Source organism: Pholcus phalangioides, unplaced genomic scaffold (assembly GCF_987345545.1).
Source record: "Pholcus phalangioides strain wild (caught in Gottingen) unplaced genomic scaffold, Ppha-v1.0 ptg000024l_1, whole genome shotgun sequence".
NCBI classification, from domain to species: domain Eukaryota; kingdom Metazoa; phylum Arthropoda; class Arachnida; order Araneae; family Pholcidae; genus Pholcus; species Pholcus phalangioides.
In genome coordinates, this window is record NW_028301616.1 from 22,588,191 (window position 1) to 22,609,298 (window position 21,108).

Here is a 21,108-nt window from a genome sequence, read left to right on the forward strand (position 1 = left end):
AAATGCCCGAAATGGGCAAAAAACGGCGGGCAACAATGGTTTTTGGGCCTCAACAATCACTTTCGGAATGTTTACCTTGGTAGTTCCCTAGCAATGTGTTTCAGACACGTATATACCTTTACAATGGTTTGTCACTTCTTTAATGACGCCGGTATAATGTGTGATAGTTTATATGCCTTTATAATGGTTTGTCATTTTTTCAATCCTCCCAACAATTGAAGAAAATCCGGGCAGCGACGGATGTTATAGCTAGAAATGAATAAAATAAGGAGCTTATTTTCAAAAGGGAATTTCCACCTTTTCTAAATATTTACAGTAGACTACATTACAGAAGTACATTTGCCTTACAAAAGTAGAAAATAGCCCAACAGGTAGCATGTAGGAAAGGACAAAGGATATTTAAATACCATGTTTCTTGATCAGCATTCCAGGGAGTTATCTACATTTTGAATTTGGGAAATTTGTTTGAAAGAAAATTAGCGGAAATGTTACCTTTTGATTAAAATTATAGCAGGTTAAAGCCAGGTTTTCCTAGGAGCAGGTTTTCTAAGGTGAAGACGTTGATTGGTCAAAATACCTGAATTTCAGGTTTTTAACCAATCAGCGTTTTCGCACTGCACCCGGCGCTGAAATTCTACTTCTAGGAAAACCCGGCTTTAGTCTGAAAAATTAGAAATTTCTACGTCACCTGTTGATTCATGAAGGTTTTACCTAGCCCAGGAAGGTGCAGGGTGGGCACAAAGTCCGTAGAAGCTTTAAAAGTTCATAAAAAACGGAAAAATAACCGAAATAAAAAACGGTTTGCAGGGTTAGCATCGCTAGGTGAAGGGAATTGTTTAAGATAGGAACCCCCCCCCCCTCAAAAAACAGGCTTTAGGTAGCGATGGTACGAGTCTCCATGGGTGGAGCAAATGAGACGGTTATAAGAACTTGCGCTCCTAATACACAACCAGTTCACCGTTATAAACCGTGTATGTGGACCTGCTCACTCTGCCGTTGCTGGATTTATGACTCGCCGGCAATGTGTTATACCCTGTGGTAGTGGTCATTCTGCTGTAATAAACGATTTGGAGGCATTCTGTTCGTTACTTGCGTATCTTTTCTTTGACTTGTGTAGGTCAGCGCCACCTATCGGATGTTTTGAGTTTTTTCCCCCAGTCTTAAAAAAATTCCCGTGGCCTTGCGATGCTAACCCTTCAAACCGTTTTTTATTTCGATTATTTTTCAGGTTTTTATGACTTTTTAAAGTTTCTACGCACTTTTTGCCCACCGTGTATATTTTGGAAAATAAACACATTCAGAGCACAAAGTGAAACTGTAAACAAATATGTGAAAATGTTCCGGTTAGCATTCGTTTTCCCTTCACTCGAGAGGAAAAGATTGGTTGGGGGGAGGGTGGAAAAAAATAAATTGGAAGCTTGAGAAGAGAAAACTTCGAAACGAATCGCCAGAAACGAACTTATTCTGAAAATGTTTTCAAACTTGCGGATTGAAAACAGATATTTGTGGTATTTTAGGAAATTCTGGATAGTGCGTGTGCCTTAATTGGCAGTTTCGCTGTAATATAACAATTTTTTGGCGACAATTAGCGATGTCCCGTATTTTTGAATCAAATTACCCGTATTTTTCTCGAGGAAATATGGTCACTTTAATCAAGAGAGGCTCATCTTTGTTGCGGAATAATGGTGGATTGGACTCCAACCTCCTCTCCCATAATCCTTTGTGCCTTCCGGGAAAACTACTGTCTGCTCCTTTGTCAGCCATCTTGAGCCAACCACTTCCGTTCAACCCACGTGACCAGTGACGAATTCCGGAAAGAAGGGGGAGGGGGACACTGACATAAACTAAAGGCTATGCGTACGGGCCAAAAGCATGCAGTGATCCAAAAATCCCTGTTACCGGTAACTTCCCGGGGTATTTTACTCGCCATGTAAACGGGGGCTTTTGAAAATAAAAGCTCCTCAAATTCCGATATTTAAGAAGGGTAGTAGAGAATCTGTGAACAATTATCGTCCGCAGTGAGTTTGACGAGCTCCCTCTCGAAAATTGTGAACATTATCAGCAAAAGGAAGTTTGTGAAGTGGATAGACGAGAATAATATATTGGCGTATGGGTTCAGGAAGGGGAAATCATGTGTAACTGACCTCCTTTATTTCTATGATCACGTGACGAAGGCTTTGTGTAATGGCAAGAACGTAGATGATTTTTACCTTGATTTCCAGAAAGCATTCGATCGGGTCCAACATGGTAAACTCTTGAAGCGTTTACACGAGATTGGGATAGGGGGTGACCACTTACTGAATTGGATAGAATCGTAGTTAAGAGAAAGGTCGCAACGAGTTATGGTGAACGGAGAATTCTCTGGCTGGACAGGCGTCACGAGTGGAGTTCCTCAAGGAAGTGTCCTTGACCCCATGTGTGAAAAAAGTGAAAAAACACTTTTTATCGATAAACTCGATCAGGGTGTCGAGGGGATTGCTAGCAAATTCGCAGATGACGCGAAGCTAATGGGGGGGGGGGGTAAACCGGGAATCAAAGCGATAGGGAGTTGCTCCAGAGAGCAACCTAAACAGGATTGCAGCATGGGCAAATATATGATCGAAGTGTTCAAACTTTTCAACGGGATGGATAGGATGGACCATGAACATGTAGTACACCGCCAATCAACTGCTTTTAAAAGGGGACACCGTATCGATTGGTAAAGGGCAATGCGAGGTTATGGCGTCGCAGGGAAATTTTCTCTAATAGGGTTGTTAATAAATCGCTTAACCCTGGAGGTGGCAAATTGTAACACAATTGACACGTTTAAAAAGAAATACGATAAACATGTCGGGGTAAATCGAGAAGCTATCCATACTTAGAATAAGACAACCATAATATTATTCTTTATGGGCATTGTATCATGTGTATATATTGTTTATAATTTTTGCGATTGTGTTTCTAATTGGGTTGCTGTATTTTTGAAATATACGACATCCATATTTCTTATTGGCATCTTTTTCTCAGCCACCTCGTTGGGCATTTTGCTTGTTATAATAAGTGTATAACAATTTCTTCAATTTTGATTTATTTACGAATTCATGGGACACCCATACTTATCGGGGTTTTTTTTTCCAAGTGACTTTCCTGTAACCGAATAGTCCAAAGAAAACTGGTTATCATTCGGAATTTACAAACAGCCGTCACCCGGGAGATACTTAATCTTCCGCGTATTTTGCGTATTTTAGTTTGTTTTCTCCCCCGTCAAGAACGTGAACTGTTTGTCCAAATTACATGAAAATATACATAACCTCGTAAGGAGTTAAGGAGGAGGAGGGGGGGGGGAGAAACAAAAGACAAAAGCTTTTTCTTTTTTCATCTAAGCCGAACGTCTTGTGTTCCGTCCTGCTCGACGAGACACCAAAAAAGGAGTGATACAATCGACACCGCCAGTGATCGATATTCAGGAACTGAACGCACCGAAAATTCCACATCGTCTGTAATAACAATAATAATAACCTGAGAGAGTGACTTTTTCCAGAACGGATAACTACGAGCAATATGGAAGAGAGGGGGGGGGGATAATATTATTATATTGTGTATAAAAAGATGTCGACACGCGAAAATGAGAGAGAGAAGGTGATTGTGTGTGTATATAAAGGGGTTTTAGACACGGCTCTCTCTCTCTCTCTCTGAAGGATTTGCTCGATTCTTTATTATGAAGTTGATGGGCCTATTACATGACCTCCTCGAGCCCGAAAATGGCTCTTTTTCCTCTGTCTCTTAAGCGTTATTATTGTCACACTTCACTTACTCATATCTAAATCTTTCAAGGAGCAGAAGCCATAAAGAGACATTGAGACATCTACCGCCAAATATATATGTGTAAAGAGGGAGAGCCAATATTTTTTTTCCGACACGTACTGAGTATCTCTCTGTCGTATCTAAGTCGGTTTATTGCATGAAAAATAAAGAATGTTCGCGAATTCTCAGGTTTCTCCAATGGAATTTATACAGTCGACGCTCGTTATAGCGACCCTTCTTCGTTCCACTGGAAATTGACGTTATATTGGGAGATCGTTATATGGAACGTTTGAAAAAAAAAATCCATATAGTTTAGCTTCTTCGGAAAACTGTATAAGGGGGTCATTCAAGTATTACGTCAGCATCGATGGGGGAGGGGTTTCCGATTTTCTGACTTTTGTTGGGGAGGGGGGGGGGTTTAGATGATGTTCACGTCATCAACCACCCTCTATGAAAATATGAAATATTCTTAATGGTATCTTACTTGGTACGCCAAAAACGAGAAAAATCTTCCGCTAGTTTGTGGGCACCTGAACTAACATCCCCATGATAAGTCCCTTACAGAGCCAGCCACTTCAGCGATCTCTAAATGTTTCACGGATCCTTCAAGTGTTCGGGAAATGTGTCTGGGCTGCTTAAGTGCTAAGGAAATGTTTCCGGGCCGCTTAAGGAACTGTGCAACGCATCACTCAAGTGATCCGTAATTATGCCACGGATCACTTAAATCATCTGGGAATGTTTCGCGGGTAACTTGAGTGATGTAGAACCGCACTGGGGGTCGCTTAAGTTCTTTAAAATTGCGCCACGGATCGTGTAAGTGCTCTGGAACTGTGTCGCGGGTTACTTAAGTGATCTTTTACTGTGCCATGGGCCACTTAAATGCTCTGGAATTAAATGCTCCACGGGTCATTTAAGCGATCTGTAAACGTGCCGCTTAGTTCATTTTTACAAAATTGGGTTTGGGGAGGCAAGCGACACCAGATAACTTTCAAGGCCACATTTGGTACGTGGGGTCAAGGGTTTACCATATTGTAATACTTGAACGGCCCCTAACTAACTAAGGGTGCGGTAGCCCAGGTCGATAAGATACTCGCCTAAAGTACTAAAGGATGTTTAGAGATGTCGCGAGTTGGATACCCGGTTCGTCCTTGTCAGAAAACTTTCCTGACACAGGGTACAATAAAAACGCCGACGTGACCAGAAAAAATTGCTAACGCCGGAAATCCCCCGTTGAGGGGTTAGCGCACCAACCTCAACACCTGCGAGCGCCTCCTCCTATGGTGGCTATGGTTTGCCCCGTTGCTAGTGATGGCACTAGTTAACCACCGGGTTTTCCGTTGAAGTGCCAACGCTTTTTCATTAAACCAGTGTTCCATACCTTTTCTCCACTCAGCAAAGGTCAACGTCAAATATACACAACGACGGATTTTGGCAATTTCTTCGCAGAACAACACAAAACGGGGGGGGGGGGGGTTGGAGCTTAGTTCGGTTGTTGTCACGGATTAGATTTTATTTATCGGTCGTGAAATTTGATAAAAGCAATAAATATGTACAAAATGATAATGCTTAGAATCTATCACATCAGTCGTAATAAAGGAATACTCATTATAACGACCGATGTGACAGATACCGGTGCAATAACCCTGCATGTTAGAAGACTCCGATTTTCATTTTTTCCAATAATTAGCTTTTTTGCAGCACCCTCTATCGACAAAAATTTTAACTAATTAAAGAACCGCGGCATCAAAAAAGGCTGGGGAAACATAATATACCGATACATGATAGTCACACATACAATACGCATGTAATTTTGTTACAGTTAAACTCGGTTAAACGACCTCGGTTGTAACGACAACTCGGTTATAACGTAACAATGCCCCCATACTCATTATCCCGATTCCCTGTATTTTTCTCGATTAAATAGGGTCACCCCAATAATGATGATGAAATAAAAACTTCATGCACAGTATTTGAATCTAACTGTGATTGAATTCTTGGTTGAAAAAGGTCTAGAAAACGTCAACCTCGGTTGCATAACGACACCTCGGTTACAACTACAAAACCTCACGGAATCTCCCATGCCGTTATAACCGAATTCGACTGTATAGCTTTTGAAAATCTAGACCCCAGATATATTTTTTTTTTCCTCGTTAATTTTCAGGCAAATCTCTGTTAAGAATTCCCCTCAATTATATTCGATTGGTTGAGGAAACACGCGCATCCATTCTCTCCTCCCTATGCGTGTTAAAATACAAAAAAAAAAAAGGTATGATAGAGGATTGTGTGCGGTAAAGTTCGTTTAAAAGTGGGAGGATCCTTTAATTTCCCGTTCCAGAGAAAGCAACGCCCATCTCGGGATTGGGAAAAATCATGGGATTCACGGGAGAGAAAATTGTATCGTATAAACGGGAGCTCTTCTCCCTCACTAATAAATAAGATGATGATATTATTGGTCGTGTCTGATTTCCCCACTATTTAATTGACAAATTTTTTTTGTTGTTGGTTTCACGGTAAGGATAGGGATTGGGTGGAATTAGTTTTTGGTAGATTCTTATTTACCAAATGTATTATTTTATCATGGATGAGGGGAGAGATGGTAGCAGGTGCAGTTATCTCGCTAGTGGGAGGTGACTGTGCGAATTTAAGTCAGGGGTTCCTAGAAATGAGCACTGCAAACGGTGTGCGACTTTATATCATCGGTTGAAAGAGTGTCAAGGAGTCCATGACTGATGACGCTGTTGAAAAGTTTTTCAGTAAATTAATTCCTGATCAAATCCCCCGTCTGGCGTTATCTGCTAGGAATTCGATCCCGATAATCTGAGGTAAATTCTGAGATTTAATTTATTTTCGAGTAATTTTGAACTATTTTTTTGTATAAACTGATAGAAAATTTCTGTGTTAATGCTTGAAAAATCTTACTTTGATTTTCCGATGTTAATTTTAGTCTTTTTTACATTATGTGGCAACAATTTAGTTTACATTTTAATAATATTATTTTTTTTATTATTCATATTTATATTGAATTATTGGGATTGAATATTCAAAGGATTACTTTATTATTTTACGGTTTGGATAGTTAACAAGGTAGAGCTGGTCCGATGAATCGATTTGATCGGATCGGTTAATCGATCATTGTTAATCGCAGTTAAAAGTTTTAGGTGAATTAATCGACTTGATCAATCCGATTAAAGTTTGATTGAAATTTGAGTAAAAAGTTAGTAATTTGACTTGATTTTATTTGATGAAACCGATTAAATGTCCTAAATTATTGTACCAATACAATAATCGTAAACATTTACGATTATTGAAATCGAAAATAATAACACTTATCGAAAATAATAACATTTTCGATAAGTGGTCGTATTTAAAAACATTTGAATGAATATTTTGATCTAATTTTTCCTCATTAGCAAATACAAGTCCATTCAACGAATAATTGCGATCATTTCAATTTCAAATTGAGTTTGAGGTTTAAAAGGCAATACCAAAATTTATTGTCCCCACTATGAACAATAGTTGTTCTTATTCTTGGTTCAGTATCAGTTCCTCTTCTCACAAGTACCATTTGGGACGAGTTTCAAGGAAAACAAGTAACAGCATATGATCAAAAGTAGTTTTGAAATCAGTGACTAACTTAATTAAGATATTCGATTTAAAAAAGAAAAAAATCACAACATTTATCCAAATGAAGAAATTACAGGTTTTAACAAAATATGATCAGCATATACGAGTATTAAATTGCTTCACGTGGCAGCTTCAATTTCTTCGTCTATTCCTATACTTGTTTGCGTATAGCGAATAGGTACGTGAAATGAATAAATAAATTACATTTTTATAGCATCAATTAATATTATATAGTTACGAAAAATATCCGATTAATCGATTGAAATTTTTTTGATTAACCAGTTAAAAATTTTAATCGATTCCCAGTCTTATTAACAAGGTATGGTAGCAGGTACTATCTATCATTCCAATTGTGGGAGGTGACTCTTCTCCCAATTTAAGTAAGTCGAAGTTCCTAGAAATGAGCACCGCGAACGGTGACTGACGTGCGTGACTTTGAATCATAAGTTGAAGGAATGTCGAGGAGTCCATGAATGATGACACTTGTGAAAAAAAGTTTTTCAGTGTTAATCGATTCATAATCAAATCCGTGTCTAGTGTTATCCGTAAAAATTTGATCTCGATACTCGAGGTAAATTTCAGGATTGAATTTATTTTTATATGCATTTCTCATAAAATATAGAATTACACCGAAACCCCTCTTAACGGTCACCCCTCTTTTACGGCCAAATAATAATTTTCCCCTTGTATGAAAGAAAATATGCATTTCAAACCCCAGATAAACGGTCACCCTTCTTTTACGGACGATTTTTTTTGTCCCGTCGGTGTTCGCAAAACAGAGGTTTCACTATATCCAATTTTCTGTGTAAATTGATAGGAAATACTGGATGATGAGTTATTATGAGAGTGTCTCGAGGAGTTTATGAATGATGATGACATAACACTGTTCAAAACCTTTACAATAATCAATTGGTAATCATTCTTGCACTCTAGTGTCATCCGTGAAAATTTTGTCTCGATAATCCGAGGTCAAATACAGTCGAATCCCATTTTAACGAATACCGTTATAGCGGAAATCTCGTTTTAACGAACACATGTCTTATCTCCCAGATACGTTGACATAGGAACAATGCAAAAACCTGGTTAACGAAATTTCGTTATAACGAAGTAATTTCTCTGGTCTCCTGGAGTTCGTTATAACGGGATTCGACTGTATATGTTTTTTAATGTAATTTTAAATTATTAGAATTTTTTGTGTAAATTGAAAGATATTGACCATCAGTTATGAGAGAAAGAGTGTCGAGGAGTCTGTGAATATTGACACTATTCAAAATAATATGCAAATGCATAAGTGCATACGCGATTGTATATTTTAGCAATTTTTATAGTTACTGCATATAAATGCATAAAATCACCGAAATTTTTTAGAACAAGTGCATATTTCTAGCATTTTTGCAATTAATTTGCATTTTATTAATATTTTCAAGATTATTTTTATTCTTCAAATTTAATCAAATTTCTTTAATTTCATCAAGAACATATTTCACCATTTTTAGGCATGTTTGAATGCATATTGTTGCACTGCTAAATGCACGTTTTCTCATTTCTTTACTGTATATTTTTCTTTTCTCTTAGGGTATATAAATATTTAGTGCTTTGATACGCGTGCATTTTTTGTAAATTTTTCTGTATATATATACCTATTTTTTTCATTTTTTCCGCATATTTTTTTAATTTTTACTCATATTTTTGTTCATTTTTCCCTGTATTTTTTGTTTTTCTGCATATTTTTTTGACGCATACTTTGTTTATTTTTCTACGTATTTTTCATTTTTTCCGCATATTTTTGTTCATATTTTCTTTTTAAATTTCTATGCATATTTTTCTTTTCATTTTTCTGCAACTTTTTTAATACTTATTTTTTTGATTTTTAGGTCAAATTTCTACATTTTCAAAAACCCACGCCCCCCCCCCCGCCCCCTTTTTTTGGGCATATTTTCCACTTTTTAGCGTGAATATATTTTTCCAAAAAAATTAGAGCATATTTTTTATTTTAAGAATATTTCAGCATTCTTAAATGCATATTTTAACGAATTTTATGAACTTTTTCATTTTTTTTGGCACTTAGGGCATTATGCCTAATCACAGATAAAGGCAATAAATTTCAAGTAAATTTATCAACGAGAAACTTGATTATTATGCATAATCTCAAACTTGTATAGTGTAATCCCGGTCTGAGAATTTTTTTTGCAATTTTTGGTTAACATTTAGTTTGTTTTTGACACTTTTTTTCCCAATTTCGTGAGAATGAACTCGATATTGAATTAATTAATATTAATTAACTTGCAGATCTTGATGACGGGAAACCATCCAGCGACCGCGACCCCCTGCTGTCAACCGGCGAGCCCCGTGGAAGCATACTCCGGAAGCGGCGCGGCTCAACCCGCGGCGCAGGCGGCCGTTTGCTCCTTGCCAGCGGCGTACGACTCGCGCCTGCTGTCGTCTTTCCCAAGGCTGGCGGGTCTCTACGCCGCTTCCTCGGCATCTTCCTACGCAGCTGCTGCGGCTGATCCGCAAGGATACGTCACTGCCGCTCTCGCCGGAACCAATCCACCGGCGGCTTTCTATTCCTCATTAGTAAGTGTCTTTTTTTTCATTTTTCTCTTTTCTTTACACCCCCTTTATATTTCCTCGTATCATCTTCATGATGACGACATGTCGAAAATCATGTTGATGGCGATGATTGCAGTAACGGCGAGAGTGCACGCGCGCGCGCGTGTGTGTGTGTGTGTGTGTGTGTGTGGGTTGGGGGGGGGGGCTAATTGATATGCCTCTCACTTGTCAGTGAATTGATGCCGTTGCCATTCGAGAATCGGACCGCGATACGCTTGAAACTTCCTACTGATATGAACATGAAATAGTCATATTTACATGCTTACATGACGACCACCATTCTGTGAAGTTTTATCTACTGTTAAGAACGAACCCCTTAGTTGGAAGAAATAAAATATCAACAAACAATGACGTTTTTAACAATTGACAACAATGCGCAACCCATGGTCCGCGGGCTAAATGTAGCCCTCGGAATCATTTGATATGGCCCTGCGGCTTCAAACTTGCGTCACCTAATCACTTAAGTGTCCAGCGGTGCAGTTACATATCACTTGAAAGTCTTGGGATGTTCCTGATCATTCGAGCGACATACACTTATATAGATCACCTTAATCGCCTGCGGCACAGTTCCAGATCATTTAAAGCCAACCGCGGCACATTGAGAGATCACTTGCTATCTGCGGAACAGCTCCAGATCGCTCAATCGGCTCGCAGCACATTCTCAGATCACTCAATTAACCCACGGTGCATTCCTAGATCGTTTAAGTGACCTGCGGCACAGTTCCGGAGCACTTGAGCAGCTCGCGGTACTGTTTCAGATTAGTTAATTGACCTGCAGCATATTTACACACCCAACACGACAGAGTTAGATTCTTCAAGTGGCCCTCCGCACATATTATTAAGTAACCTGCATCGCTATTCCAGATCACTCAATTAAGTGGCCCGCGATACGTTTTCAAATCAATGTATAGATTGGCCCACGCTCTTCTAAAGGCTGAACGCCCCCGAGGTCTAGGCCAGTTTCTCCCCCCCCCCCCATCCTCTTCTTTGATGTCGCGGATATCCCGAAGACTAAAGAAGATTTATTTATTCTAAAATTATTTCTTTTATTAATTATCAATTTTTATTAGTTTTGAAACTATTTTTTTTCACTAATTCAGAAGAAATTCGTGGTTAATTACTTCTTATAATCTGAAACCACCTCAAGTGATTTTATAATTATTTATTTCAGTGTGATTCTGAAAAATTATTCCTTCTCAACATTTTGCAAATTTTTTCCCTTTCAATATTTTCAAAAATTATCTCCCTTTCTTAGCATATATCTTGAAATTGTTTATTTCAATAAATCTTGAAATTATTTCTTTGAACGAGTCTTGAAATTACCCATTTCAATAAATCTTGAAATTGTTTCTTTTAATAAATCTTGAAACTATTTATTTCAAAAAGTCTTGAAATTATTATTTTTCAAAACTTTTTCATTAACATTTTTTTTGCAATAAATCTAGAAATTATACACTTCAATATATTTCGAAATTATTTCTTAGAATAAATCTTGAAATTATTTCTTAGAATAAATCTTGAAATTATTTCTTAGAATAAATCTTGAAATTATTCACTTGAATATACAGTCGAATCCCGTTTTAACGAATACCGTTGTAGCGAAAATCTCGTTTCAATGAACACTTTTCTAATCAACCAAATAAGTTTACGTAAGAGAAATGCAAATACCTTGAATTCCTTTATAACGAAATTTCGTTATAACGAAGTGATTTCTCCGGTCTCTTGGAGTTCGTTATAACGGGATTCGACTGTAATTTGAAATTATTTCTTACAATGAATCTTGAAATTATTTCTTACAATAAATCTTGGAATTATTCACTTGAATATAATTTGAAATTATTCACTTGAATATAATTTGAAATTATTCACTTAAATATAATTTGAAATTATTCACTTGAATATAATTTGAAATTATTTCTTACAATAAATCTTGCAATTATTTCTTACAATAAATCTTGAAATTATTTCTTACAATAAATCTTGAAATTATTTCTTACAATAAATCTTGAAATTATTTCTTATAACGGGAGTTATTCTTATAACGGAGTTCGTTATAACGGGATTCGACTGTAATTTGAAATTATTTCTTACAATGAATCTTGAAATTATTTCTTACAATGAATCTTGAAATTATTTCTTACAATGAATCTTGAAATTATTTCTTACAATGAATCTTGAAATTATTTCTTACAATGAATCTTGAAATTATTTCTTACAATAAATCTTGAAATTTCTTACAATAAATCTTGAAATTATTCATTTGAATATATATTTCGAAATTATTCACTTCAATACGTTTTGAAATTATTTCTTTTACACCGCAACATAACTCTGAATGAAATTATTCTTATTTTCCAATTTGATCGCGTTTTTTGATATTTTGTGCCATTGTCTAAAAATAGTCGGGGGGCTACGACAAAAAGCTCCGATTGGCCCCATGTGGTCCGCGGGCCATGCGTTGAAGACCCCTGCCTTACAAATCACTCACGGACAGCCGGTTGTCCAAGGACCACAGTCTGGAAAAAACACCGATCTAGCCCAACCAAATATATTTCAAATGATAGACTAAGCCCATATAAATATTTAACAAAATTTAATTACAATTTCTACAGCGATTAAATACCCAACAAACTTCCCGAGAGGTATCGTAATTTTAATAATTACCTTTTCTTCTAGCCTTGAAAATTCATTAACGCCACGATCATCGAACTTTCCGAAAAAAAAGAGCTAAAAATACTTTCCAGATCGTAGATTTCGTGAAGCCTATTCAGTGATAGGCAGGGCACCCCATCAGATGCCCGATTTTCCGCGTCTCATTATGGTAATACCATAAGCGCTATATAATATTTTTGCCTCCTCCCTTACAATTAGCGAATCCATTAGCTCTGAAATTATCGATTTAATTCAGTCACGGAACAATTTTTTAGATTGAAAAGGGGAGAGAGAAAAGCTTCCGCAGATGTCAGAATTCATGAATAGGAAAAAGAACATGGCGGATATAAAGATATCATATTATAGGGAAGAGAGAGTTTTCTGGTTTTTTCTCTTATAATCAGCATTTAACATATTGAATGGTATCGGAAGCTTAAAAAAGAACTAAATTACGGAATGGAGAGAAGAGTATGACTTTCCTCTCATCTCAAAAGGAAAACTCGTTAATTTACTGAATAAATTACATTTTTCATGACACGTAAGCATGGAAATGGCGATTATAGGTAATTATATATTCGCTGGTTTTTCTCCCCGAAACTTCGATGAGGCTGCGTGATTGGGAGGGGGGGGGGAGCGACTGTTCTCCATAACTTCGGGCCATGGGTAAACATGAATGTTTAGGAATAGTTATGTGATATTTTGTATATAGGCCTATTGGACCCATGTGTTAAGACGGCACCGTCCCTGAAGTGATATCCTGTATTTAGGACGGCAATTTTTTGAATTTTTTTTATCAATATTCAGAATTAATGAAAGAAAAAAATCCCTGTATTGATTAAAATGCAGAATTAATGAATTTCCAGAATTGATGAAAATTCAGAATTAATGAATTTCCAGAATTGATGAAAATTCAGAATTAATGAAAAAAATTCCAGAATTGATAAAAATTCAGAATTAATTTAAAAAAACCCAGAACTTATCAAATTTCAGAATTGAAAATTTCTTCACGTCGTTAATGACGGAAACCCCCCCCCCCTCAGAATTGATGAAAATGCAGAATTAATGAAAGAAATAATTCCAGAACTGATGAAAATTCCAGAATGAAATCCAGTTGAGGCTATTTTCTTATTATTATATTCTTATCATCCGTTTCATTACCAACAAAAAGGATTCTGATATACAGTCAAACCTCGTTAGTGCGTTACCCGGTTAATACGTCACTGCGCTCGACGGATCACTTTTTTGGAAGTCCCAATTGTCCTCAGGCAGGAATTGGCAAGCTATGGCTTACTCCGTTTAACGAGTCACTCCACTTACTAAGTCATATTTTTGCTCTCCCAAGAGTGACTCATTAACGAGGTTTGACTATATATGTAGATTTTTTTCACTTCTACTACCGTGAGTGCGGGGTCCGGGGCGACTACCCCAGTCGCACAATCCTAAGGACGGCTGTGCAAGAACTAAAAAAAAGTTAATGTGTTACGGTAAATGCGATAAATGTGGTTATTGTACACAATAACCGGTTATTATGCATACTTACCAAGCATTTTGTTAAGTTTGATAAATTTCCCGAAATTTATCACTTTTACCGGTGATTATGCGTAATACCCAAGCATCGCGTCGTTGGCAAACATGATAAATCGCATTATAAGGTATACTATACATGATAATTCATAATTCATACACGTATCTGGGTACGATCGTAAAATTTTTACATCGGGGTCCGACTAAAATCATCACAAACTAGACTTGCTGGTAATTTTTTTTTTCATATTCATCAAATTCATAAATTACACTTGAACATTATGCATAATCGCAGGTAAAAAAGTGATAATTTTTTTTTTAGTACCCATCAAATTTACCAACAACGATCGGGTAATTCGCGTATTCGTCGGTAAAAAAACGATAAAATCTATCAAACTTACCAAGACGATTGGTAAGTATGCATAATAACCATATCACATTCACCGTGACAAACGCATTTAATAATTTCTAAGCCCCGGGAATTTGCCTACACTTGCCCTTAAAAAGAAAAAGAGCAGCGCTGAAGCCACTACTCTCTCAGCCCAATAACTTCCCAATTTACCATCAAAGTATTTTTTTGCAGCAATTTTTAAAAGGCCAATATTGATATGTTATACTCCAAATACCACAATATTTCACTCCAAGTCCCAAAACGAATGTTTCATGCAGACATAAACACATAATAAACATAATTACGAGTATCCTCTCCTCCTTATAATTATCAATTTCCGTCGTATAGGAAGTAGAATAACCGTCCAAGAGAAATCGAATTCAGTTAGTAATCGTAAAAATCCGAGAAAGCTCTGATATGATTAAGAGATCAGCGGAGAGAGGAAACCGTGTTAAATCGACGTAATTTGCTTTTCTTGTGAAAATGTACGTTTTTTTGTTTGTGATTTTCCCTCCGAAAGTACTAGTTTCATTTGTAATCTACAAGTGGTTGGAATGAGAGTCTCTCTCTCTTCTCTCTTATACATACAATATTCTGTCTCTTCCCCTCCACTAAAATTTAGTGTCTTCTCTTCTTCGTGGCAATTTCTGGCATGATTTTTGCTCATGGGAGCTGCTCTTGAGCGACGCTGACGGCTCATCAGCGGTTAACGCTGCTTACACTTTCGCCCTGCCTTGACTAATCCGTGCTCAACAAATCAATGGAGCGATGAAGTGGAAATCAGAACATACAATTTCCATTAGGAATTCATTCCTCTCTCTCTCTCTCTCATTCTCTACCCACCATTGAAACCTCCTATTCCCTGCTCTGTACTAGAAAAAGAGAGAGAGAGAGAGAGCTGCTCTCTCTGCTCTCTACTTGTTCATAATACACATTGAGAGAGCGTCTCTGTCAAGTGAAGAGCGTTTTTTGTTCGAATCTCCAAAGGGAGAAGAGTACAGCACCGTACTGTAGCAACACTAAAAATCAGATACGTTTATTCATTCCGGTTGTGTTTGTCGTATGTATGTACAGGGTGTCCTATAAATTCGTAAATTGTTTAAGGATTCGTAAAAATGTGAAGGAATTGGTGGTATATTTGGATGCGGTTTCGCGGAAAAGTTGTCTCACAAATTGGGGATATGTCCTGGTAAATTTTTGTGGAATTTTTTTTTTTTTAAATTTTGGTGATTTTTCCAAAGTGCGGATTATTCATCGAAAATTCCGAAAATTATTGATACATATTATTCATCACTTTGAATGATGGACCGAGGGTCCTCGCTGTGTGTAGTCTCAGATGATAGCCTCTTCATCATATCTATGTCAATTCGGAAACATTAGTGCCTACGAAGTACGAAAGCCTGGATTCCTGTACTTCGTATGAACTGCGGAGAGTGACATCATTTCTCTCTATTAGTGCCTACGCTAAGCAAATGACTTTTATGGAATAGAAAATACGTACTTTACATTTCCTAGCGCCCTTTTTGGCGTCATTTTTATTCAACACTTGACAAACCTTGAATGGTGGAATGAAGATCCTCGCTGAGCGTAGGCTCAGTTGATACCCTCTTCATCAGCTACATCTCTATCTTTCTACATTCTTCCTATACGTTAAAGCAGTGGTTCTCAACCGAGGACCATATGGCCATCCAGTGGTACTAGGATATTTCAAGGGTGGGGGGGGGGGCCACGGAACAAAATGGAGAAAGGAGCCATGACAGGTGGTTTGGAGGGCTGCAGAGAGCTGAGAAGAAAAATTAAAGTGTGAAGAAATAAAACTTTTATATTGGTGACTATATAATCACAGAATCCAACAAAACCACCCATAAAACCAGGGCCGTCGTAGGACAAGGACCCACCCGGGCCTCAAAGCCTACATTTTGCAGCAGGTTCCCTAGGATGTGGTTTATCGCAGGCCCCCGGCTAGATTTTTCACAGATCCCTCCTCTATATAAAATTTATAGCGTGAAAAACAAAAAATGATGAAAACCATATCAGCGCCCGGGCTACAGCTCTGTCAGTCCCACTCTTGTGAGGGGTCATGCCCGGGGGGTCTCATGTCCATAAGTGACCCCCCCACCTTATGATATTTTGTATAGTACAATAAATTTTGAAAATAAGTAGGAAATATGCAGGCTGTTCATTTCCAGCTAAGTATAGGACTACCATGGTATAACTTTGCCTAGGGGCGGCCCATGATGTTGAGACGCTCCTCCTCAGACTATTCGGGAGCTCAATAAATTCTAGGCCAGTGGTCTGGAGGCCAATCTTCTTTGCAAAATTTTCGTTCAGCATAAATTCACTGAAAAAAAAAATCAATTCAATACGTATAAAAGATCTTGTTTCTAGATGAGGATCGAAGACTCTGGGTAAGACAGGGGAGCCACGAGAAAAAAGTATTATGGTTCAAAGGGGGGCCACGGGCAAAAAAAAAAGGTCAAGAAACATTGCGTTAGAAGTTATTGTTGGGATTTATAACGTGAGAGTGTGTGTGTGGTTCTCTCTCAAAGTCTCTTCATATATCTACACCGATTCGAAAACATTAGTGTGTTAGTATGCTAAGCAAATGACGTTAATAGGGATATAATAGCAAATACTGTAAATTTTCTGACTACCTATTTTTGGACTACAAAAATGCAACGGATCTAGCAAAATCAAGATAAACGGTGGGGGAGGACCATGCCCTTACCAAGCACAATTTTGGCATTGGTTATGCAAAATAAGAAGTGTGAAGATATTATATGATGATGAAGGTGAATAATGCAGAAAATATTGTGAAAGTGAGGTATCGATTAGAAATATATGCAGGGTCCGTAGCAAACGGGGGGAAAATTGCATTTTACAGGCGAGCTGTGTTGATTCTAGAGGCATACTTTCCAATTAGAAAAAGTAGTTTCCAAACACTATGTAGTACTCAGATATGTCATTCATGTTGCAAGGGTTTGTTTATAGTTATTAAAGTGAAAAAATAACTTTTTATACAGTCCCCGTGTGTGCCCCAAAACCCAATTAAAAAGTTATTGCCCCCTCTCTCTCTCTTCTGATGCCAAGAAAAAAAAAAAATCCATGTTTCCACAAGGGCATTGTTCACTGAGGTATTCGAATTCGAAAAATGGAAGAAATTTGGGGAAAAACACCGTTAAAAAAACAAAAAATGCGAGTGAAACGGGGTTTTTTCCGCACTTAATGCTTTTTTCCCCAACTTTCCTCCCTATTTCGAATACCTCAGTGAATATTGCACTTATTAGAAACATAGAATTTTTTTTTTTTTTTTTTTTTGGCATGAGAAGACACAGGGCAACAACTTTTTAATTAGGTTTACACGGGAGGGTTTTGGGGCACACGGTCACCCACGGTTGATCAACGGTCACCCCTCTTTTACGAACTAATTTTTTGTCCCGCCGGTGACCGCAAACTGTATTATTAGCGATGTTTATTTGGAAAATTATAAAAAAGTGTGATTACGCTTAAATAAACCTTCAAAAATATGCACTTATTCTGAAAATTCTTTGATTTTATGCATTTATATGCATCAATGCGAAAAAGGCCAAAATATGCAAATGCATATGCACATATGCATTATATCTCTATTAATAACTAACATAGAGATTATCCGAAACCCACATTCACTGCTAATTTTTCTCGCTCGTACAGGGTGTCTAATAAATTCGTAAATAGGGAGAAAATTTGAAAAAAAAGTATTGAAGAAATTGGTGCATTCCGAAAAATGCGATATTTGCGAAAAACTTTTCTCACGGAGAGGGATTTTTTTTTATATATACACACACACACACACACAAAATTAGTTCCAATTTTTTGTCGATAAAGGACGATGCGCGAAAGCCAAACACTGGAAATATGAAAATCACAGTCATATGATGTAAGGGGTATACAATTATTCGCTCATTTCTGAATTTTTACGTTACGGCTGGCTGCATTAGATTTTCATTGTTATGTTGACATTGGACATGAATCGACATCTGAAGCTTTACGAACGTTTGGGATACAGAAGATATGGAAGAAGTGCAGAATTCTGCGATTTTCTTTTGTGGCGCGCTTCCTGTCGACGAAAATTTGAACTAATTTTTTTTTTTCTTTACCAAAAGAATCCACCTTTGTGAAAGAACTATTTTCAAATCACATTAAAATATAATTTTTTTTTCATTTTTTTGGAATATCTAAACTATTTACAAATTAATGGAACACCCTATAAGAGCAATAAAAATTATCAGTGTATGTATATTTAGGATAATTTTTAACTTAAAAATATAAGTTTTAATTCATATCAATAAGCCACACGTATTTACTACAAATGTTCAGGATTTGCGGCGAATAAGTGCCGTTCGTACTTTCCGTTTGAGAACCCATACTGTATGATATATCAAAATAAAATTTCTCGCAACAAAATTGCTGCTTATATATGTCACTGCCAAAGCATTGAATTTGCCGATTTCATTGAATATTGACCCAGCCAATGTCCGAAATTCGGATAGTGGCCTACGGTCCCTATCCAAAGTCTGATAACAAAAGACATGATTCGGGATCATCGTCAAGTTGGCGTATTTTCTCGTGGTAATCCACGTTAGTTATGGCAACGCATAAGACAGCAGTCACGATGCAGTAATAATTTTCTCTCTCCCAAATTTAGCAGAAAGAAACTATATGTTTATAGAATTATTTTTCATAGTTTTCCTCACAAATTTTCACTTTTTTTTTCTCTCTCCTCACATGGAGCTAATCCAACGCAGCTGCTATGTATAGACATGTATCACACGTCAGCGATTGAAAAAAAAAGGATTTGGCTTCTACCGAGCCGCCTTTTACATAAGCACATCAAGCTTTGGCCAGGGATCTCCGGCCAAAGCCGAATCATTTCTGCATTTCACACTTCGGCCAAAACTCTTCGCGACGGAGCAGGCCTAGTTGACCCTGCCAATCTCCGGAATTCGGGCTTTTTTGCCCGTCCCTATATATCGATCCCTGTACATCCCTATATCGGTACTTATGATTCAGGGTGATCACCGCGTTGGCGTATTTCTTCTTTTTTTTGCGGTAATTATGACCATTTATAATTAGACATAGCTAACCATGATGATTATGGTTAGCTATGGCAACCCTAACGATCAAAGGAATCTGAATATCAATATCTTAGTGATCCATATATAGGGATGCATAGGGTTCGATCTATAGAGGCCGGCGAAAGCCCGAATTTCGAACATTGGCCGGGTCATAAATTGGCCAACTTCGGGCTTTGGCAGTAACGTATATATAATCCTAAAACTTGATTTTTAGCTTTTAGAATTAATTCAAAACCACTGCCTATCTGGTAATTCCTTTTCCTGACGCTCTGATTTAAAACCCGTTATCTACCTCATTATGAAAAGCAGAATAAGAAGAAAATTATAATACAAATAAAAATGTAAAGATATAATGACAATAATGAGTAATTATCATGTAAATTATTTATTAGGTCATTTTAGTTCTAATTAAAGTTAAAAAAGGATTAGTTTTGAAACAATAACTTAGCGCATAACAAATCATCTATCCTGGCTTAGTAGTGTAGTAGATGAAGTAGTGTCGGTGGATAAAGGGTTTAAGAACTATTTTAAAATTTAAAAAAATTTATAATTTCTTACTATATAATCCGCGGTTTATTACGCCAAAAAATATGTTGGGATTTATTAATTTTGTAATTATTTATTAAAAATTACTTTGTTTATTGAAATTAAGGGGTTAGCAAATTTTTTGAATAAAGTGAAAATTTCTGTGTCTAATTGTGTTCAAGGTTTTTGTTCTATCCTCTGTACTAGAAATATTTTTAAAATATTTTAATGTAAACTGCTGGTAGGCTACACACATGCTAATGTTTTCCACTAAAATGCTCTTTTCTCCACACAAACCAAGTTTTTTTGTTAGATAAGGATCATTTTTTCAAACACCAGTCATTCAAATGTCTTGAAACTTTTTTGTCTCTCTCAACACTATGTACATACGGGGTGATTATAAAAAAACTATCCCGACATATGGGCCCCTAACTATCATACCATTCACAGAAACTGAATGAAATTTTGGCATAAGGTATTTTGCCAAGAATGATATGGAAAACAACAGTGTCACTCTAACAGTTACGGTTACAGTGAGAAAATTTCGAAAATATCAAACGGCAACACCAAGTTTTTTGTATTGGAATACGATCTCCATATTGAAAAACACTAAATAGCGTTGGAATGGCACCTGTAGCACGAAAATCCCCGGAGCTTGGCAAGGAAAAAGGACTTTGCCGTGCACCAGAGCATTAATGTTCGTTTGATGGGCTGAGATCCCAGCCTGATTAGTCCTCCACAAGGTCATGTGCAAAATTTGTGAAACACAATAAAATGCTTTATTTTATGCTGCTTCTCTGTCCTTATTGGTTGTCCTCACTTTTAGCATATCTTCCACCGGTGATTTTCATGCTACAGTTGCCATTCCAACGCTATTTA

General features: G+C 37.1%; 1 protein-coding gene across 1 annotated transcript in view; it reads left to right on the forward strand.

Moving 5' to 3' along the window:
• Window positions 1–21,108, forward strand: part of LOC149069001 (uncharacterized) — a 117,120-nt gene that overhangs the window by 56,422 nt on the left and 39,590 nt on the right. The window contains exon 2 of the mRNA XM_089251113.1: window positions 9,697–9,984. Coding sequence (XP_089107239.1) covers window positions 9,697–9,984 — 288 coding nt within the window. The remainder of the gene's footprint in view (window positions 1–9,696; window positions 9,985–21,108) is intronic.